Source organism: Saccopteryx bilineata, chromosome 1, assembly GCF_036850765.1.
Source record: "Saccopteryx bilineata isolate mSacBil1 chromosome 1, mSacBil1_pri_phased_curated, whole genome shotgun sequence".
Lineage (NCBI taxonomy): Eukaryota > Metazoa > Chordata > Mammalia > Chiroptera > Emballonuridae > Saccopteryx > Saccopteryx bilineata.
This window is the reverse complement of record NC_089490.1, coordinates 232339394-232362089: the sequence shown is the minus strand read 5'-3', so window position 1 is coordinate 232362089 and position 22696 is coordinate 232339394. Positions and strand designations below refer to the sequence as shown.

General features: G+C 37.8%; 1 protein-coding gene across 1 annotated transcript in view; it reads left to right on the top strand.

Annotated features, from left to right (window-relative positions):
• SPATA17 (spermatogenesis associated 17) overlaps positions 1-22696 on the top strand; it is a 106339-nt gene that overhangs the window by 202 nt on the left and 83441 nt on the right. The window contains exons 2-4 of the mRNA XM_066253512.1: positions 7978-8067; positions 9610-9691; positions 22594-22644. Coding sequence (XP_066109609.1) covers positions 7978-8067; positions 9610-9691; positions 22594-22644 — 223 coding nt within the window. The remainder of the gene's footprint in view (positions 1-7977; positions 8068-9609; positions 9692-22593; positions 22645-22696) is intronic.

The following is a 22696-nucleotide window of genomic DNA, read 5'->3' as shown; positions in this document are numbered from 1 at the left end:
CAAACACCTTCACAAGTTTGAAAGTAGTATTATCGTACAGGGGGTTATACTGAAGAGGGATGAGGGGCATAGATATCAACTTGAGATGATTTAAGTAAAGGCCCAGCGTAGATAAAATTGTAAAATGAAGTGTTTTTTTTTTTTTTTCTTTGACTTCATCACTGCTCAATTGGATGGAAGAAGGTTTAATAAGTCTGCTGGGCTCCCCTGTCTGGGTGAGTTAGTGCGTCTCCCATCTACCTGGGAATCTGTGTCTCAACTACTTCACAAACAGCAAAGAACTCTGTTGTGACTCACTTCTCTCCCTAAATTAACAGTATATATTGATAAACCATTCAGGATAATGAGTATCAGTATATTAATTAATAGAAGACGGCTACGGAAGATTCTAGTCTTGTCCATCTCCCTACACCTTAACTTCCCTCTTGGGAAAGGGATTCATTTTAACAATGGCCTTCTGGAAGCAATGTACCAGGAGTTTTTTCCAACTTAAGAGAAACACCAAGAGTGAATTGTATGACAGTAGGATGTAGTGACATGGAAGACTAATGGCAAATAAGTCAATAAGACAAGATCTCACTAAGCTGTTCTTACACTAAAATTTATCTCACCAGCTACATGCTTACAGTGAGCTCCCTGTGCCTCTCATAGCACTTAATCACAATTCAATTGTACACTGTTGCAAGATAATATCTATTGTTCCTCTTAAACTACACATGGAGAGTGTCGTTTTTTTGCTCCACATTATCTGTCTCCTGTGTCTATCATAGTTTCTGACACATAATAGCTGCACAATGGCTATTTTTGCTAATAATTCTGTAAATGAATCATTCACCCAATCATTGGTCCTGGTTTAAGTAAATATAGTAAAACTAGCTAGAGATAGAAATCGTCTATTTATTACCAGTATATGATCTATCAGTATAGATAAGTAAATTACCTATTGATTTAGCAATCATGTAGAGGATGTGGTAGGTCCTGCATTTATTTCCGACACGTGTATGAAAGAAATAAGCTCTGTCCCTGTTGATGTTCACAACCTAATATGGAATAAAAGCATTCAAAAAAATCATTATAACAGATTGGAATGAACAGGAAGGGAAACAGCCTACATTTTTTGAGCATCAATTATATTCTGGGCATGTACTAAGAATTTTTCCATAGAATATCTCATTTGGTTTTCACAATGGTATAAGCTAATATATCAATCTATATATTTAAAGCTTGAGATCAGTGTCCTAAAGAAGTCTGGTGAAATGTCACACTGCAAAAAGATACAGCTTCTTCTACAGATTTTGGTGTCAGCCTTTGTTCCCGTCCCCTGACTTTTGACATTGGGTGCATTTCCCCAAAACTGGAGATTGCTTTGGGAAGAGAATAGGGTTATGCAAAGACCATGATGAGGGAAAGCTGACATTCCTTTCTTTCATTTATTATTATTACTATTATCGTTATTACTAATACTTTCAGTATGAAGAAAAGTCTCTAAAGATCACCAAGAAATCAAAATTCTAAAGTTTGCCTCATTTTATAAAGAAGCTAGGGTATTAATAGCTTTGGGGGGGGGAGCATGTAAAATATTAGTGTAAATGGAAAAAGTAAACAGCCTATTTCCTTCAGAAATTGTTATCATTGTCATTTTCCAACTGTTACTGATTACATCAGTTCTTTGCAAACTTCAGTGTACGTGACAATCACCCAAGGAGCTTGTTAAAAAGCAGATTCTGACTCTGGGTCGCAGCTATGGCTGGAAGAATCTGCGTTTCTCACCAGAGTTCCCTTGAGGCTTCATTTTGCATAAAAAGGGTGACTTTGTAGAAAAGGAACTATCATTTAATTCTTAAACATCCTTACAAATTATATATTTATTCTCCTTTCACAGGATTCAGGAAAAATGAGATTCAGATAGTTTGGGTAATTTCTGTAAGGTCACGAAACTACTAAATCTCAGAAGCCAAGTATCCAACCAAGTCTAAGGCCTCTGCTTTTCCCTGCCACAGTGGGCAAGATTTCCTTCCCACTACATTGGTCTGATGAATTAAATGTCAGCAGACACAAAGATCCTGAAATGCACGTGGCCTGAGCATACATGTAGAGAACAGAATTGGAGGGAACAATTGTCATTCTCCTTGGTTTGTTTCCTTTATTGGTAACAAGGCAGTGGCAGAAATGTTTCTGCCTTACAGCAGCACCAGATGATTAAAAGATGACGTGGTTGGGCAAATAACATGATTGTTAAATGCTTAGGTTAGTACGTGAGTCCTTCAGGGCCTGGAAGTACACTGAGAGATAGCTCCTTTGCCTAACAAGAGGAAGGACTTGGAGCTTCCATAATGTGAGAAGCACGTATAGGAGCAGCTGATGGGATGGGAGAACCAGGGATCTGGGGAAGACTGTTCAGTGTCTGCCCATCCTGAGTCCTCTGGAAGATGGCTTGCACAGAAAATATCTGATGGATGTTCATGTTTTGACCTACTCATCAAACAGGCTGAATGTAGTGTCTAAGATGTTACAGGTTGGAAAAATATAGTCTTCAGTTGTTATTTGGTGAATTATTGGTCTTAAAAAAACTTTCACTATTAATTCCTAGTTTCATTTCTATTCTTCTGAATTATGAGCTTTTTTGTGACTTATTATTCATTTTTACTATCCTAGTTGTGAAAAGAAGAGTGTGCTATGTGTTCCTTAATTGTGTTGCTCATTTTCCCTAGAACTTTATTTCTATTTTGTCTAATCTGTCAAATGATAATAGAAATAAGTTAAAATGCTCCCCTTCCACTGAGTTGCTAGAGTGATATCTAACGGTGCTATATCATTTGGCTGATACATGTGTATGGGTGTGTCTCATTATTGGCAATATACTGATCTTTTTTTATGTGTAAAGTCTTTCACCATTAAATTCCACTTGTAATAGTAGTATCAGTCTTTCTTTATAGGAATTAATTGTATTATTCTATATATTTCTGTCCACAAGCAGCATGTTTGCTAGTTTTAAAAAAATCAAAACTAAAGAAGTTTGTGGTGATGAGATGAAAGTATGTTGATGAAAGACATAATAAGAGATGAAATCTCTTTTAATTGATTTAGCCGAAGGGGAAGATAGATATAGAAAGTGGTTGCTCAGGAAGAGGGATAGAAGTTCTATAGAGACCTGGTAGCAACCAAATACCCAACTGTCAAATTTCCAGATCTCTCCCCATCCAGCAAGATCATGGAGATGGAGAGAAGGAAGCAGAAAGAAAGTAAATGTTACTGACTCTGCTGTGTGGATGAGAACATTCTTTTGAGTGCTTTAACAAACATTTTAATAGTCACAATCTTATGAGATGATTTTAATTTTTCCCACTTTACAACTGAGGAAAATAAGATTTAAAAAGTGTAAATTGCTTGCCAAAGATCTAATGAAATTTGGTCCATCTTAGTCTCAACTTATGTTTGTGTCAGAGGGATTTGAAGTCATCAAGTCTCTGCATGGAAGTAAGTATAGTTGTTCCTTACGCCAACCTGATTCTGGCCTTCATTATCGCCATAAACTTAGTCAATTTGTTCCTAACTCCAATATGGTCAGCAGTTCCTGATGGCATTCTTGGTCTCATTAGTTGGTTTTCTGTCCTGGAATTTGGACAGTCATCTCAGTCTTACTCACCAGAACCAATGACAGCTTAGTGGGTAGAGGTAGGTATGAGTCCCTCCCTCTGATTTAATTAACTGCTGGTTTTTCTATTATTCACAGTACTCACTTCTCACTAGCAAAACTAAGCATGTATACAAAGATGATTTTTGTTTATAGACTGTGTTCTCTTTTTATTTTATAATTAATAGCATTTTTTAAAAGCAGATGAATTGGAAGCTCCATGTGCATCCTTTTCACCCGGTGTGGGCTCTTCCTCCCATATGCTGAATGGTCACCTACCCACTCAACCAATTTGGATCCTCTTTTTGTCACTCTTGGGTTCTGATTTCCTGTGCTGGCTGCCCTTCCGTATGGAACTTTTTCTGGACGCCCTAAAGCCAGGCCTTCTCTCTGTGGAACACCGTCCTTGCTGTGACACCCTCCCCTGTGAAGTCCCCCCACATGGAGGCCCACCTTAGCCTACTCAGGCTCTGGCAGCCAGATGGAGCCCTGTGGCTCCACCCCTCACCCCACCCCCAGCACACACACCCTACTTTCCTTGCCTGCCTGCTGATTTCTTTAGTACTTAATTGTTCAGGAATGAAGTGAGAAGGAAGTGGTAGAAAAAACTAATAATAAAACCTTTCAGAAATACACTGTGAATCTGCAGGATGCTCCTTCTTTATATTCTAATACTTACGGGTTTGTAGCTCATCATCCACCAAGCAGTAAAATAATAATAATAAATGAGGACTATTAATGAAAACAAAGCATGGCTTTTAACTTCTAAAATGTAGTCTTATTTCTCATCCTCAGGTAGTTACTGACCTCCTCCTCGGCATGTGGGTGATAATCAGAACACAAAGTATAGATTAAGCATAGTTTCTGCCTTGAAGGAGGTTGACATCCTTGAGGTCTAATAGTGAAATGATATTCAAAAAAATAATAATTTTACACATCAATATATCTTATAATACAACACAGCTAATACTGGAATTTTATGCCTGGTATCTAAAATAGTTACAAGTTATAATGAGAAGGAAAAAGTATTGGGTTTTTAAGGAAGAATTTATTCAGTAGCTAGTACACATGGGTCAAAGCACAGTATGTTGAGGAAAATGCATAGTTTTTGCATATTACTGGAAAGATATTTAACCACACTTGTTTTTAATTTTCTACTTATTGTCAGTTAATTTCTGGCCACTAATGAAACACATGAATATAATGTTATCCAGGATTATAGTACTTCTAGTTGATGATGAAGTGACTGGAAAATTTCAGCTTTTTCTTGATGTTTTATTACATTCTTGGTAATACTTTTGGTCTTTCATCATTAATAATTCATTTAGTATTCATTGTGATAATACTGATCATAATAAATTTATTTCAAATTTATGGAGATGTCATATTTTATTCACTGCTATAGAATTTTCATTGTAATTTGGAACTAATTAATATACCATTAAAATAAAGTGTTACTCACATTTTTCATCTTAAATATAAAGTGTCTAGCAGTTCATGACATATTGTAGGAGTATTCAGTGTCCCAGTAGGAACCCAAGTGTCTGTAAATTTAATTTTTAAGCAGTTTTTAAAAAGGGGCAACAGATAAATGTGTATAGAAGTCAAATTTCAGCACATAAGTTAAAACTTAGCAGTGAATTAGCTACTAGTTAATTTTTAAATGTTTCCCTTTGAGATATGTAGTTCTTATAAGGATAGTACAATTCCTGTGCTTGAATTTCTATGCATTATTATTTATAAGTCCAAAATGAGACAATTTAATTTTGCTTTTAACTATGTATTATATGTTAGCATATTACCAGGAGAGATTAGAAAACATAAACTCAAAGCAGATAATTTGACTGCTTAACTTCTGCATGTCTAATGATAATTATAAATAAAGGGTAAGTTCAAACTATGCATTAGTTCAAAAGAAGTATTCATTGTATCTGTATGCCTTATTCATATTTTGCAATGGGAATCCATTGTTTATTACGAGTGGGGAAAAAAAGATACAGATGTGCCCAGAAATTTAAGTAGATATATTAAAAAGAAGGAAATTAGATTTACTGTAATTATTAAATGTTCATGGCAAACATGAGTTAAATTACCCGTAAGAAGTGTTTTTATCCCATGATCATGAATGTTGCTTCTCATCAGCCATATTGAATGAAACTATTCTTTCCTTATCCTCTTCATACTCTTCTTTGAATTGCCAGCTCTGTTGGACATTGTGTCACTGTATCTTTTTCATTTTTGCCATAAATGATATTTTGTTTCCTGCACTATCACATCTTACTATTGGCTAGGATAAGATTTTACAAGAAACATGATTGATGCCCTCTGGTCATGCAACCCCCTGGAACACTGACCTTGCCTTCATGACTTCACAGCATCTGACACTGCCCGGTCATGGGCTCCCTGTCTGATAGCTTTCCATTAACTTCTGTTCCATTAACACCGCTAAGTATCTGTCTCTTATAATTGGGCCTTCTCCTTTGAAATTCCATTTTCTAAAGACAACCACTTTTAATAAAGTCATTTGCGCAAAATCAGGCTTTTTCTGTGTACACATTCACATACACATATAGTTAAAATTGTTTTCTACAAATATGGAAATTTAAAATACTGCACTGTAGTGTCTTTTTTTCCCCACATCTATGTCAAGACATTGATCCACTTAATTTTTTTGTAAGGAAAATCAGTACTTTTCAATTTATGGATGTACTACAGTGTTATCTGTTTAGTTAGGTTGTTTCTATTATTTTAATAATACAAACAATGGTATCTCATAAAAATAATTTTTGGGGATACAATTGCTGATTCCTCTTTTAATGCAATGTTTAAAATTAAAAGTTGTTTGTATTTTCTTTTCTGTAAATTTCCCGTCTTTTGCTGCTTTTCAGATGAATTTTTAAAAGATTTTTTCTTTTCTTTTTTTTTTTTTTTTTTTTTTTTGCATTTTTCCGAAGCTGGAAACAGGGAGATAGTCAGACAGACTCCCGCATGCGCCTGACCAGGATCCACCCAGCATGTCCACCAGGGGGCGATGCTCTGCCCCTCTGGGGCATCGCTCTGTTGCATCCAGAGCCATTCTAGTGCCTGAGGCAGAGGCCACAGAGCCATCCTCAGCACCCGGGCCATTCTTGCTCCAATGGAGCTTCGGCAGCAGGAGGGGAAGAGAGAGACAGAGAGGAAGGAGAGAGGGAGGGGTGGAGAAGCAGATGGGCACTTCTCCTGTGTGCTCTGGCCGGGAATCGAACCCGGAACTCCTGCATGCCAGGCCGATGCTCTACCACTGAGCCAACTGGCCAGGGCCTTTTTTCTTTTTTTAAATATAGTGATGACATCACAAAGTCTTTGATTTTCCCCTGTCTGGAATTCTCAGTGTATGAGGACATGACCAGTTTTAGAATTTACTTTTTATCTGTCCTGAAATGTGTTTTCTCATTTCAAGTATAGTTTTGCCTCATATGTCTGCATCCCTAATGACATGTCTAAAGTTTTGAGAGTTTTTTCTTGACATAAATAAAAATTTTCTGTATGTGTTCCAAAGCTAAATTGTTTCCTCCCAGCAATATACTGTCCCTACTCTAGACATTCTAACCGATACTTAATATAGTCAGAAATTTTTGTTTTTAGCTCTGTTGATATTGCTCTTTAGATTATTTTATTATGTTAAGTAGATAGGTGCTATAGTATCACCTGATCAAATGGGAACAGGGAAAGAGAATTGTATTGGTAAAGTTAAGATGGACACCTGTATTGGTTAAACTTTTTCTTGCTATAAGTTAATAAATCTAACAACTGATTTTTTTTCTCTTTAAAATTCCAGTGGCTCTCTCACTTGCTTCCTTTAACTGAAATGAACTTTCTGAGAATTCTATCTAGAATTGGCATTCTATGATAGATTTATTTTACATAGAGGCAATTTATTTAACTGATGCATTGAGTGAAATAATGCAAGCATTTTGATCTTGTGCAATATGTCAGTGGCATTTACATAGTAAATTCAAATAATATATTCTTTTTAAAAAAATAAAGAACTAGCACATTGCTTTTTTTCATTTCCTTATAATATCATGTGGAAGTTAATTAGTTGCAAAACAAGTGATTATAAAAATTAAAGTAAACCTTTTGAAAGCACCTAGCTCCTCAGAGAAACGTTAATTCTTAAAACATAGGTCCTGGTTTCTGATGTGGTTTTTTTTTATTTAGTATTTTAATTTTATTTCAAATGACATTTGAATTATAATGATCATTTTGGAAGGAATTAAAAATTAAGTTTAACAAAATTGATTTGCTTTAGAATTACATTAGTCATTAATGAAACGCTCTAATTTTATTTTATTTTTTTGAAGTGTTGTGGATTTATTTAGGAAACAAGAGTATGATGCCGCAGTTAAAATCCAGAGCTGGTTTCGAGGATGTCAAGTTCGGGCTTATATCAGGTATACTGACTTTGTCATGGAAAATTCAGATAGATCAAAGAAAACATACTCCTTATAAAATGTAATTTATGCATGTAGTGCTCATTTCATATCTTTTCTGCTACTTGTAATGAAGTTAATAAATTATAAATTGTCCTTTTAAAAAACATAACTCTTTTTGGTCTTTTCTTACATATAGAAAAATAACATTATATTGACAATTCCTTGACTTTTACTCATTCTCAATATTATAAACATTCTTGATAAAATTCTCTTCAAGTTTCATAGGATGTGACAAATGACCAAACTTGTATTTATAGCAGTTAATTCATTGGCTGGTAAGAAAGAAAAGGAAAAGGGAAAGCCATTCCAATTTTTCCACCAAGTTGGTAGATAAAGGTCAGTGATACCAGAATGATACCCTTCCTATTGCAACGAGATGGAAGTTGATACTTAACTTGTTGCACTTTTTCTTTGTTGCTCAAACTTTCCTTGAGTTTCTGTTCAGTTCTGAAAAAAACGTTTTTCTGGATAGGATGGAGGAAGGATATGCCTCATCAGTAATAATTCAGAAATCGGACTGGAGGTTACACTGTATACATTCTTATATTATTAGCTGGTTGGAACCAACAATGCAGTTTAAAGTGTTAAGCTTTCTCCTCTGATCACAATAAACTTGTAACAAACTAGCAACAAAGACAGTCTTTCTGAATTCATGGACTACCACTACATTAGCTTGGAAAGACTGAGTAGTACAGTATAAGGAAAGGACAAGGAGAGTGGCTATTTCTTGACTGCAAGAATTATTTCTAAATTCTTATAATGATTCACATCAACAGTGCCTGGTTTATTTCACAACATGTCACTGGAACCTGTGTTAAAATTTTAACATTTAAAAAAATGTTTTGGAGAGTAAGCATTAAAAATTTTAAATTTTTAAAAATTGTTTAATCAGAAGCTCCAAGGAAATTCTGAATAGTTATTTATGCCTTTTTTTCTACTTCTTGAAATTGTGAATGAATCCTGTCCTTGAATAATAATAACTCTCCACTTTTTTTTTTGTATTTTTCTGAGGTTAGAAACGGGAGGCAGTCAGACAGACTCCCGCATGCGCCTGACCAGGATCCACCCGGCATGCCCACCAGGGGGCAATGCTCTGCCCATCTGAGGCGTAGCTCTGCCTCAATCAGAGCCATTCTAGTGCCTGAGGCAGAGGCCACAGAGCCATCCGCAGTGCCTGGGTCAACTTTGCTCCAATGGAGCCTTGGCTGTGGGAGGGGAAGAGAGAGACAGAGAGGAAGGAGAGGGGGAGGGGTGGAGAAGCAGATGGGCACTTCTCCTGTGTGCCCTGGCCGGGAATCGAACCCAGGACTCCTGCACGCCAGACCGATGCTCTACCACTGAGCCAACCGGCCAGGGCAATAACTCTCCACTTTTTGAAAGTGCATATCAACTTGACTTTGAACTTGATTTGTTGAATTGAGGGAAAGTATATTCTAAGCAAATTTTAAGAGAGATTTTTATTTCAATGAAAGGGAACTAATAAGCATATTTTTCACTCAGATATTTATTCAGAACAGCAACAATTATTCAGAAATGGTGGAGAAGTTACTTAGGAAGGCAACATTATCGACTTGTTGTGAAGGTAAATATTACTAAAATTAATCTATGTTAGCATTAAAATTATGCACTATGCCCTAACTTATTCACTTCAGTCCTAATTATAGGTAATATTGAAGTTATCTATGGTAAATATTTATCTGAGAACAAGATTGGATTTCATTTTGAATATGATACCTCTTCTGAGAAGCCTTTTCTGACTTTTCCATGGAGAATTGAGGACTCATTTCTTTGCACTTGAACTATACCAGGTGTTTTATTGTTGTTAAAATACCTTTCACAGTGTATACATTTATATGCACTTATTTGTTGATGATTTTCTCTACTTTCTACATGGTGAATAGACAATGTAGCTTGTTTGTGTTGGATCACCAACATTTAGACTAATGCCTGGTCTATAGCACAGTTAATAAACACCTATTGAATTGAAGTGCCCAAAATTAATTTTACAAAATATAAAAATAATCGACCCTGGCCGGTTGGCTCAGCGGTAGAGCGTCGGCCTGGCGTGCGGGGGACCCGGGTTTGATTCCCAGCCAGGGCACATAAGAGAAGCGCCCATTTGCTTCTCCACCCCTCCACCGCGCTTTCCCTCTCTGTCTCTCTCTTCCCCTCCCGCAGCCAAGGCTCCATTGGAGCAAAGATGGCCCGGGCGCTGGGGATGGCTCCTTGGCCTCTGCCCCAGGCACTAGAGTGGCTCTGGTCGCGGCAGAGTGACGCCCCAGAGGGGCAGAGCATCGCCCCCTGGTGGGCAGAGCGTCTTCCCTGGTGGGCGTGCCGGGTGGATCCTGGTCGGGCGCATGCAGGAGTCTGTCTGACTGTCTCTCCAGTTTCCAGCTTCAGAAAAATACAAAAACAAACAGACAAACAAACAAAAATATATAAAAATATGGAAATTTTTTGCTATGCTGTTTACCATTTTCTATTACAGACTGTTAGAATATTTTGAAGATTTGCCTTAAGAAATGTAGCATACCACAACCATCTATATCTACTGATAGATTGGCAGAAGTATATGAGAGCATGCCAACTTATATGTCAGTTGAGGTTTAGGAAATTAAGAAAGTAAAGGTAATATTCTTCATTCAAAATGGAAAGGCTTCTAATCAGTGGCCTGCTTCAATAATCTTCAGAATTGTTACCACTTTCTACTCTTAATTTTTTGATGTGTTCTTTATTTATTCTTGATTAGTTGCATCTAAGTGAAATTAAAAGACACAAAGGGGAAAAGTGAAAAACAGTGATAGGTAACTAATTGAGAAAAGTTTACCTATAGCGAAAAAATTCTAAAACATATTCAAGTTCAAGGACTAGTTGGAGCAAGAACATGGTATTTTAGATATGATAAAATAAATAGAGAATTGAAACAATAATGCTGTCATAAACCTTTCAGAAGTGTACCCCAAAGGTGCTCCTCCTTATATAGTCCTTTACTCAGGTAAATGGTACAAGCAATTTACCAGAAATCTAAGCCAGAGAATCAGTCAACCTAGACTACACACCACCTCCTTCTTTCTCTGTCTCCTACCAGCCATGACATCCTTTCCATTTTCCCTCAGAAAAGTCTCCTGATTCCAGCATAAAAATCATCATTGCACTCCCATGCCCACAGTCCACCTCGCCATAGCATATGGCATCAAGTTCATACTCTACAACATGACAGGTCAGGTTTTTCATAGTCTCACAGTTGATTCTTATTAACCTCACCTCTTGCTACACCTGTGTAAACATACTTTAGACATGTTAAGCCATTTGCCATCGCCACAAAGTGCGATGTTCTACATGGCTTTTGCAAATACTGCTTACTCTGCCTGGAATATGCCTCTTCCCTCCGACATGCCTCCCATTGGTCTGAATCCCTGCTTGTTATTTAAGACTCTCCTTACATATGAACCTTTCCTAATCTCCTGAAGCTGAGTGTAGAGGTCAGAGGCTGCAGACAGGAGGCCTGTCTTTCAGATGCTTTGTTCATGTACACCTCTGTATAGCTGTGGTGCATTTGTTTACGTCCCTCATCTGAGTGGGGGCTCCTGAGTGGTAATGACTGTTTTTTTTATTGTATCTCAAACGCATCACAGTGAATGTCACCTAGTCAGCCTACAGAAATGTTTGCCAACTGGACAAATGAATGATTCATGAGAGTATAAATTGGAAGATTTTTTGCTCTGGTCAACATAACTGGTGATTAGTAGCAATAAATGTTAAAATGATTCACTTCCCCTTCCTCATAAAAGAGCACTTCATCCCCAACCCATCGACTTTGGGCTTGCAACATATGTTGCACTCAAGGAGAAGCTGTGAGTAGCTTTTGTCCCTTCCTCTCTTGGGCTGTTCCGTTAACCTTGGGACGAAGACACCCGTGAAGTTCAGTGATAGGGACCCTTAGCCCACAGGTGGCGTGAGTGAGAAACATTTTGTTTATAAGCTACTGAGGTAGCTGCATTTTGATCTCTGTAATACTGATCATGGTTATATTGATAACGGAAGCATGGGTATTCATAAACATTCCGAATGGTACACTCAGTGACGCTTATGAAAAACAAAGGCTTTGGGAGCTCTTTGAGTTTGTGATGATGTTAGGACACCTCCATGTGGTGGCATCTTGTAAGGAGATTTTGCTGTCTCTCCACGGAGTGTCTGGAACACCATAATTAGCATAGACCAAATGCTTCTGAAAAGGAACTATTGAGAGGGAGGGGCGCGTAGCTTAAGAGTCATCCCTGGAGAAAAAGGTTTCAGAGCCCTCATTCCAAGAAGACAGTACTTTCTATCTGACAGAAAAAGTGTCTGAACTGGAGAGCAGGGGGCCAAGAACTGAGGCTTTTGGAATGCTCCTTGAGGGATTTAGGCAGAGGAAAAGGAATTATAGGCAGAGAATAATAAATAGAAAGAGACATTATATCACAAGAAGCAAAGGAGAAAACTGTTAGAAAAGACAGTTGACAACAGTCTCAAATGTGGCAAAGGTCAAACAGCATGTGAACTGTGAAAAGACAGACATCCTGGACTCTCCGAAAGAGGTTCTGTGTTTGTAGACAGCGTCTCTGCAAATTCTACTCCACCCGAATATTTCTACCTAGCTTTTACATAATTCTCACAGGGACACTAACCAGCATATCTAGTCCTAGAGGGTCTCACGGTCTCCACTACAGTGCCGCCTCAATGGTAGCACTATTCCAATCTTCCTTGGTGATTTGACTCTTTCTTGCTTCCTCGATAACTATTGCTTTTGCTTTTTAAAATTTTCTACCTCCATTTCATGCCTTGCTGCTGACTTTGTGCTGTTCTATCTGGCAACATGGCCCCAAATTGTCCATCAGAAGGATCCAGGGCCATCGATTTAAAGCCTTGGAAATCTCTTCCCATTAGTGAGGATGTGCTCTGATTCTTATTTTTGATTAACAAATAACTTCAGGTCACCTGGGGTGTGTGCTCATGTGCATGCATTCTGTACTTGTCAACTCTTTTTTATTTTTGATTAATTTTAATGGGGTGACATTGGTAAATCAAGGTACATATGTTCAAAGAAAACATCTCTAGGTTATTTTGACATTGATTATGCTACATTCCCATCGCCCAAAGTCATTTGTCTTTCATCACCTTCTAACCGATTTTCTTTGTGCCCCTCCCCACCTCCAACCCCCTTCCTCTCCTCCCCCTCACCCTGTAACCTCCACACCCTTGTCCATGTCTTTGAGTCTCATTTTTATGCCCCACCTATGTATGGAATCATATAGTTCTTAGTTTTTTCTGATTTACTTATTTCGCTCAGTATAATGTTATCAAGGTCCATCCATGTTGTTGTAAAGGATCCGATGTCATCATTTCTTATGGCTGAGTAGTATTCCATAGTATATATGTACCAAAGCTTTTTAATCCACTCGTCCACTGACGGACACTTGGGCTGTTTCCAGATCTTCCTGTTGTGAACAATGCTGCCATAAACATGGGTGTGCATTCTTCTTTTCAAACAGTGCTATGGTGTTCTTGGGGTATATTCCTAAGAGTGGTATAGCTGGGTCAAAAGGCAGTTTGACTTTTAATTTCTTAGGAATCTTCATACTGTTTTCCACACAGGCTGCACCAGTCTGCATTCCTACCAGCAGGGCAGGAGGGTTTCCTTTTCTCCACATCCTAGCCAGCATTTATTCTGTGTTGTTTTGTTGATGAGTGCCATTCTGACTGGTGTGAGGTGATATCTCATTGTGATTTTAATTTGCATTTCTCTATTGATTAGTGATGTTGAGCATTTTTTCATATGCTTATTGGCCATCTGTATGTCCTCTTTGGAGAAGTGTCTATTCATTTCTTTTGCCCATTTTTAGATTGGATTGTTTGTCTTCCTGGTATTAAGTTTTACAAGTTCTTCATAAATTTTGATTATTAACCCCTTATCAGATGCATTGTCAAATATATTCTCCCATTGTGTAGTTTGTCTTTTGATTCTGTTCTTACTATCTTTAGCTATGCAGAAGCTTTTTAGTTTGATGAAGTCCCATTTGTTTATCTTGTCTTTTATTTCACTTGCCTATGAAGACAAATCAGCAAATATATTGCTGCGAGAGCTGTCAGAGAGCTTGCTGCCTATGTTTTCTTCTAAGATGCTTATGGTTTTACGGCTTACATTTAAATCTTTTATCCATTTTGAGTTTATTTTTGTGAGTGGTGTAAGTTGGTGGTCTAGTTTCATTTTTTTTTTGCAGGTAGCTGTCCAATTTTCCCAACACCATTTGTTGAAGAGGCTGTCTTTACTCCATTGTATGCTCTTACCTCCTTTGTCAAATATCAGTTGTCCATAAAAGTGTGGGTTTATTTCTGGGTTCTCAGTTCTGTTCCATTGATCTATATGCCTGTTCTTATGCCAGTACCAGGCTGTTTTGAGTACAATGGCCTTGTAGTATAACTTGATATCCGGAAATGTGATACCTCCCACTTTATTCTTCCTTTTCAAGATTACTGAGGCTATTCGTGTTCTCTTTTGGTTCCATATAAATTTTTGGAATATGTGTTCTATATCTTTGAAGTAAGTCATTGGTATTTTAATCGGTATTGCATTGAATTTATAAATTGCTTTGGGTAATATAGACATTTTAATGATGTTTATTCTTCCTAACCATGAGCACGGTATATGCTTCCACTTGTTTGTATCTTCCCTGATTTCTTTTATCAATGTTTTATAATTTTCCAAGTACAAGTCTTTAATCTCCCTGGTTAAATTTATTCCTAGGTACTTTAGTTTTTTGGTTGCAATGGTAAAGGGGATTGATTCCTTAATTTCTCTTTCTGACAATTCATTGTTAGTGTATAAAAATGCCTCTGATTTCTGAGTATTGATTTTATATCCTGCCACCTTGCTGAATTCATTTATCAGGTCTAGTAGTTTTTTTACTGTGACTTTAGGGTTTTCTATATACAATATCATATCATCTGCAAATAATGATAGTTTTACTTCTTCTTTTCCAATTTGGATGCCTTTTATTTCTTTTTCTTGTCTGATTGCTATGGCTAGGACTTCCAGAACTATGTTGAATAATAGTGGTGAAAGGAGGCACCCCTGCCTTGTTCCTAATCTTAAGGGGATTGCTTTTCATTTTTGCCCATTGAATATGATGTTAGCTGTGGGTTTGTTATAGATGGCCTTTATCATGTTGAGGTATGTTCCCTGTGTTCCCATTTTGCTGAGAGTTTTGATCATGAATGGGTGCTGGATTTTATCAAATGCTTTTTCTACATCTATTGAAATTATCATGTGATTTTTCTTCTTCTTTTTGTTATGTGAAGAATCACATTGATTGATTTGCGAATATTGTACCAGCCTTGCCTCCCAAGAATAAATCCCATTTGATCATGGTGTATGATTTTTTTCATATATTGCTGGATCTGGTTTGCTAATATTTTGTTGAGGATTTTAGCATCTAAATTCATCAGGGATATTGGCCTATAATTTTCTTTCTTGTGTTGTCTTTGCCTGGTTTTGGAATCAGAATTATTCTTGCCTCAAAAAAGGAGCTTGGAAGTCTTCCTTCCTCTTGAATTTTTTGAAATAGCTTGAGAAAGATAGGAGTTTTATTTCCATTTGTGTGAAATATTTTTTTCCATCCTTTTATCTTCAGTCTATGTGCATCTTTTGTTTTAAGGTGTGTCTCTTGTATATAGCATATGTATGGGTTCTGTTTCCTTATCCATGCAGCTACCCTATGTCTTTTGATCAGATCATTTAGTTCATTTACATTTAAGGTTATTATTGATATGTAGTTGTTTATTGCCATTTTATTCTTTAAAACTGTATTCCTCTTTTGCTATAGTCTTTTTCTCCTTTGATCTGTTTACAACAGGCCCCTTAGCATTTCTTTCAGCAATGATTTCGTTGTAGTGAATTCCTTCAGGGTTTCTTTGCCTGGAAAGCTTTCTATTTCTCCTTCAATTTTAAACAATAGCCTTGGTGGATAAAGTAGTCTTGATTGTAGGCTCTTGTTCTGCATTACTTTGAATATTTCTTGCTATTCCCTTCTATCCTCAAGTGTTTCTGTTGAGAAGTTGGAAGTCATCCTTATGGGGGCTCCTTTTTGGTGATAGTCTTTTTTTTCTCTAGCAGCTTTTAATATTTTCTCTTTATCACTTAGCTTTGGTATTTTAATTATGATGTGTCTTGGTGTTGATTTCTTTGGGTTTCTCTTTAATGGAGTTCTCTGTGCTTCTTGAACATGTGAGATGTTTTCCTGCCTTAATTGAGGGAAGTTTTCAACTATGATATGCTTGAACAAAGTCTTTATTCCTTGTTCTTTCTCTTCTTCTTCAGGAATCCCTATGATGCAGATGTTATTTCTCTTTATGTTGTCGCAGAGCTCTCTTAGAGTTTCCTCAGACTTTTTGAGTCTCTTTTCTTTTTTCTGCTCTGCTTCCGTGCCTTTATTTATTGTGTCCTCTAACTCAGTGATTTGATTCTCAGCTTCATTCATCCTGCTTTTAATTCCTTCCATTGTGTTCTTCATTTCTGATATTGTATTTGTCATTTCTGACTGATTCTTTTTTATTATTTCAATGTTCTTTTTTATATTTGCTATCTCTTTATTTAGGTGTTTGTAATGACCATCTCTTGTTGTTCTAATATCTTTGAGCATCCTAACAATTGTTATTTTAAACTCTGCATCTGGTAATTTGGTTATATTTGGCTCATTCAAATCCTTTTCTGGGGATGTCTCTTGATTCATTTGTGTTGCGTTTCTCTGCCTTCTCATTTTCTCTGTGTAAAGGAAGGTTTCAGCTCCTGGAGTCTACTGAGTGTGGCCTCTGTTCCCTAGGTATGGTCTGTCTGCAGGCCCGCCACCCCCTCTGCTGTTGCTGCCTAAGGCGTTTGGGTATGGGCATTGCTGGTGCCTGCCCACTGGGGCTGTTGCTGTGGTTTCCACCGCTCCTTCACGGGAGTGGCTGTGGTCAGGTGCTTGGGTGTACAAGCCTTGGTGGCCTTGGCCTTTGGTCTGCTCCTGTGGGTGACATTATGCTCGGCCCTGAGGGCAGTGCCGAGCACCTTTGCTCAGCTGTGGATCTCTGCCTGTTTCTGGGCTTTTGCCCTGCCCTTGCAGGAGGAGCCCACTCGTGGGACAGCTGCAAGCCTTGGCTCCACAGGCCCGGTGGGACTGCATGCTCATGCTCAGTAGCGGGACTCTGCCTGTTCTGGGTTTTTTGCTCCACTCCTGCGGGAGGAGCCAGCTCTCAAGTCAAGCCACAAGCCTCGGTTCCGTGGGCAGGGCAAGGCTGTGCTCCTGCACCCTTGCTCAAGGGCAGGTCTCCACCCATTCCAGGGTTCCTGCCCTTACCCCCCACAGGCTGGATTATAGGCTGCCGGCTGCTGGGCTTAACTGCTTTTGCACACCCCTCCTCCCCAGCTGGGCAAGACCAAGCTCACACCTGGGCTTCAGTGGTGGCCAGCTGGCTTCCGCCCTTGCCAACAGAACCACGCTTCCACGTCCCGCCGCCACCCACCCTCTGGCGAGCCCTCAGCCGTGTGGGTGGGGGCACTGCAGCTCAGACCCTAACACTTACTACTGTAGTCCCGAAAGCTCCCTCCTTCTGAGTGACTCAGGTCTGAGTGCCGCAGGAGAGCTTGTTTGGCTGGTGTCCTGCTTCCCTTTGCTGGTATTACTGTTTCCAGGGGAAATATTCACTTCGTATTTGGGGAATGACTTGTCCCAGGGGTTAGGGTGGCTGTCTCCCAAAATGTTTCTCCCTGTGCCTCCTAGATTACACTCTCTTCCTGCTACTCTTGTACTCTCCTCTCTCCTCGTCCCCTGGAACCCCAGTGAGTGGTTGTGAGAGAGGTGTTCTGTGCGGTCCCTTTAAGAAGAATCCTGGGTCTGAGAAATCAGTCTCTTTCTTTTTTTTTTTTTTTTTTTTTTTTCATTTTTCCGAAGCTGGAAACAGGGAGAGACAGTCAGACAGACTCCCACATGTGCCCGACCAGGATCCACCCGGCACGCCCACCAGGGGCGATGCTCTGCCCACCAGGGGGCGATGCTCTGCCCATCCTGGGCATCGCCATGTTATGACCAGAGCCACTCTAGCGCCTGGGGCAGAGGCCACAGAGCCATCCCCAGCGCCCGGGCCATCTTTGCTCCAATGGAGCCTTGGCTGCGGGAGGGGAAGAGAGAGACAGAGAGGGAAAGCACGGCGGAGGGGTGGAGAAGCAAATGGGTGCTTCTCCTGTGTGCCCTGGCCGGGAATCGAACCCAGGTCCTCCACACGCTAGGCCGACGCTCTACCGCTGAGCCAACCGGCCAGGGCAAATCAGTCTCTTTCTCACAAACAGTATCCTGACTTGTTTCCAGCTAAATACTGTCCATACACCTCTTCTAGGCTCTGGGGCTGCAGGCTCGGGCTATGTTCCTGGGACTCAGGACCCTCCCCTCTCTGCTAAACTCACTTCCTGCCACGTGAGTCTCTCCCAGCTGCTGTTTGCTCTGGAGAGCTGGGCAGCCCTCTCCGCTTTTCTGCTTTTCCCACCAGTCTCTGTGTGGCTTCTTCAGTGTTCCTTGGTTGAAGAGTCCTCTTAGTTTAGTCCAAAGTTGGTTTTTCCAGATGATAGTTCTTAAAATTAGTTTGTAATCCACTTTGGTTCTGGGAGGTGGATGTTGGTACGTCCGCCTACTCCAGCGCCATCTTGTCTTCCTCTGTATTTGTCAACTCTTGCTGGCATTGTACTGCTACCTGCTCTGTCTATGGGACACACATGGTCCTACTGTTTCCAGAACTTTCTTGTTCTCAACTGTATAATGCTCTATGCAGCCTGTCCCTGCCACTCCCTGCTTTATTTCATGAATGACAAAATGAAAATACTCCTATGGGCTACAGTACCAGAGAAACATGTTGAAATTCTCTTTTCTCTGCCTTTTTTGGAGAACTAGTTCTTTGAATGTTACCTGAGTGAATCTAGCAATATACCATGTACAGGATGGCTAAGTACATCTTATCCTTTTATTTACTTATTTTTATCAATTTAGAAAAGAAAGGGGAGGGGGGAGAGAGAGAAATACGTATTAATTTGTTGTTCCACTTATTTATACATTCATTAGTTGACTCTTGTATGTTCCCTGACTAGGGATTGAAGCCACACCCTTGGCATATTGGGAAGATACTGTACCCAACTGAACTAACTAGCTTATATTTTATCCTTTTAAATTTCCTCTTCTTTTTTATATTTTATTGTTACATATTTTGCATTAGGTTTAATATTGAATACATTGTATTTTTTTATCACCACACTCAGAGCAGCAAAGTATAAACAAGATCCTAATATACATGACTAATTTTATATGCATCATAATGAAATAAACATATATAAACATAGTCTAAAACTGCTCAATGTTATGTTTTTTAATTGAGATTATTCAGTGAATAATGCATGTATGGCAACCACTTTTATAGAATTTAATTAACATTTTTTGATAAAGTGTATTAATAACCTTATGGTAGAACCATTTAATTTATAAAGAATTGTTACTTTAAAAGATTAGTTTTCAAGTTGTAAAAATAATTTACTTTATTGCTGAAATTCAAGGCTCACATTATTTATATTCTGCTTACCATTTTACTGTTTCTTACAAAGTTCTTTTTTATTTGATTAGTATTTGAAAGAGTAATAGTGGAAAGAAATTTTATTAACTTTAAATGGGACAAAGGATGCCATCTACTATCAAATTCTATTATATGTTGTCATGATAAATACCAGCAATGGTTTTTGGGGGTTTTTTATGGTTAGTAAAAATATATAAAATACTGTTCTATAGATATTTTTATTTATTGGCTAGATTATTATTTGATTAGTAAATATTTCTTCTATAGATGAGAAAATGCCCAACTCCTTTTATAAATTTCTTTATAGGGCTTCCAAATCAGTTATAAGTTAATAAGGCAACATTCATCACTCTTTAGTGTCAGAGCATAAAACTGAAGCATAATATATTTTTTCCCTTTAGGGTCTTGCCTTTTAAATAAACACCAAAGTCTGAATAACTTAAGACCCCGACTTACTAATATTAATTCAAACCTTTATTAACATACTTTCATTATAATTATGAAATGAACTTGTATTTGATTCACCCACTTCTAACGATTATATTAATAGTAACTGCAAGAAATAATGTAATGGACTTTTAAATTTTTTATGTCTGAAAAAAATAAAGGTTATATTAAAGATCAGCTGTTGATAATGACCAGATTGGTATCAGTTACCAGCAAACAAGGCAAAGCATATGCCCAGAATACTCATGATTATTTGATAATAAATCATTTTAATGATTCTACTCAAAATTTTGAAATGAGCATGACACTCATGTGGAAAATGACAAAGGCTCAGGCTTGTTGGATCTGTCACCAGTGTGTGCATAGAATCTAAAGATGCCATTGTCATTGCTCTGATACAAATATTTCCTCTGTATTGCCCAATCTAGCCAATAAAGCCAATTGATCTGGTCAAGTTATATGAATATAGCACTCAAAAAAGCCTTTCATGTACATACATATATATATATATATATATATATGTGTGTGTGTGTGTGTGTGTGTGTGTGCTTTCAAAAGCACCTAGGGTAGAGAATTGAGAGCAAATGTAACATCTGTTACTGGTTCACAAGAGACCAATACATTGGAATCAAAGTGTTCTTCCACCTTTTAACTTATAAAATTCGGAATTCTTACACTAAAGGATGTATCTCTTTTTCCTCTTCATTTGGAATAAAATTCTGCCTCTTAGACATGTTGGATTTTATTTAGAGTTCAGTGTCATACTTTTAACAACACTGTTGATCATTCCTCTCATAGCGACCATCACTATGACCCAAGCACCTTCATCTCATGTTGAGTGTTCACAACAACTCTAGGAAGTATGTTGTGTCCCATTGTGTATGGATGAAAATCAAGACTGGGAGACCTTCAATAACCTGTTCAAAGCCACCCAGCTGCTCAAAGCAGCATCGGGAACTGACCCAGGTCTGTGGCTTGAAAGCTCACATGTCCCCTGGTGCAAACTGAACAGCAATAGGATAAAAATAAGAACTATCTTCTTCCGAACACAGATTTTTCTTCAAATATATAATTGCCAATATGGTTTTTTTTTGTATGAAAATATTTCATGGTTATACCTGCCTCGATGTGACTTGAAGAAACATGATTTTAAAGTTAATAGTTTGAATTCACCTCCAACACCAAGCTTTATGCCTTGATTGCTATCACAAAGAAAGAAAATTTAAAATGAAGTAACAGCATTGTGTTCATTTGTAAATAACATATTGCAGCCAACTGTTTCTTAATTGCACAGACTGTTGATAAATAATCCAGCCCTGCTGCTCTGCACAGACAATTTGCTTTGGATCAGACTAAGCAATTCAAACAATACTAATTACAGTGAAATTCTTTTATATAAATCCCTGTTGGTTGAGGGAAAGAAAACCCTTCTGTAAAAGGTTAAGGCACTTATTTTTTATTTTGCCTTAAACAGAACACCTACTACCTGGGCTCAAGTTATATTAGTCCAATGAATTTTGATTAAATAAAAATGCATAAAGTTGTATTGTTGAAAAAAAATGTTTTTCATTTCTTTGCTGTTTATTGCCATGTCATGAATTTTGTTCATTTCACATTTTTAATCAAAAGATGGAATAGGTGTAAAAGCTTTATTTAAAACAATATTTTCATTGTCATAATCTGTATTGCCCAATGATGATTTGTTCTAATGGAGACATGTATATTAACAGACAAATGTGTCTCTATTAGAAAGAAACCAAGACTTCAGGAAGTCTTCACTATATCAGGGGATTCGCTGTAACATGGTATCATTGTATTTATGATTTTATGGTGTTAAAATGAATGTTAAATGAAACAAAATTCCTGAGGATTACTCAGGAGGCAGCTAAGTACATAATATTTTGTACAGATGGTTGGAAGGCACAATTTTGCTCCATCGCTGCCTCCATATCCTTGAATGATTTCGACTGAAGACAGCATTTCTTTGAATTTTTCATTAAACCAGACGTCTTGAAATATGAATTCCTTTTATGTTTCTGTGAGTTTTGGCTAAAAGAACCCCAGTGAATAAATCATACAATACTATGTGTCACCAGCACTTGTGAATATTTCTGCTTTGTTATTCTATTCTCAGTAGAGCACCATTGATTATCAAACTCAGCGGAGAGCATTTTATGATCATATATCTCCATTAGCTCCTAGTTTGACTACCATAGATTTTTCTGGTTAAGCCTGCATTATGTATTAGGAAGCCTATCTCTTCAATACAAAGTTTGATTTCATTTTTCTAAGCCTAGAGCTCTTATTATGTATTATGTATAAAGATTCTTATCTTTTAAATGTAAAAATAGGCTGCACTGTCTTTGTGTAACTGAAATATATGCCATCTTTTTTTTTCTCGATTCACAGTTAGCATATTATACTATGAAGATGAATATCTACAATGCAATGGCTGTCAGGGTAAATATTTCTTCACTTGTTAAACAAATGAAAAGTCAATTGTGCCTTGAAT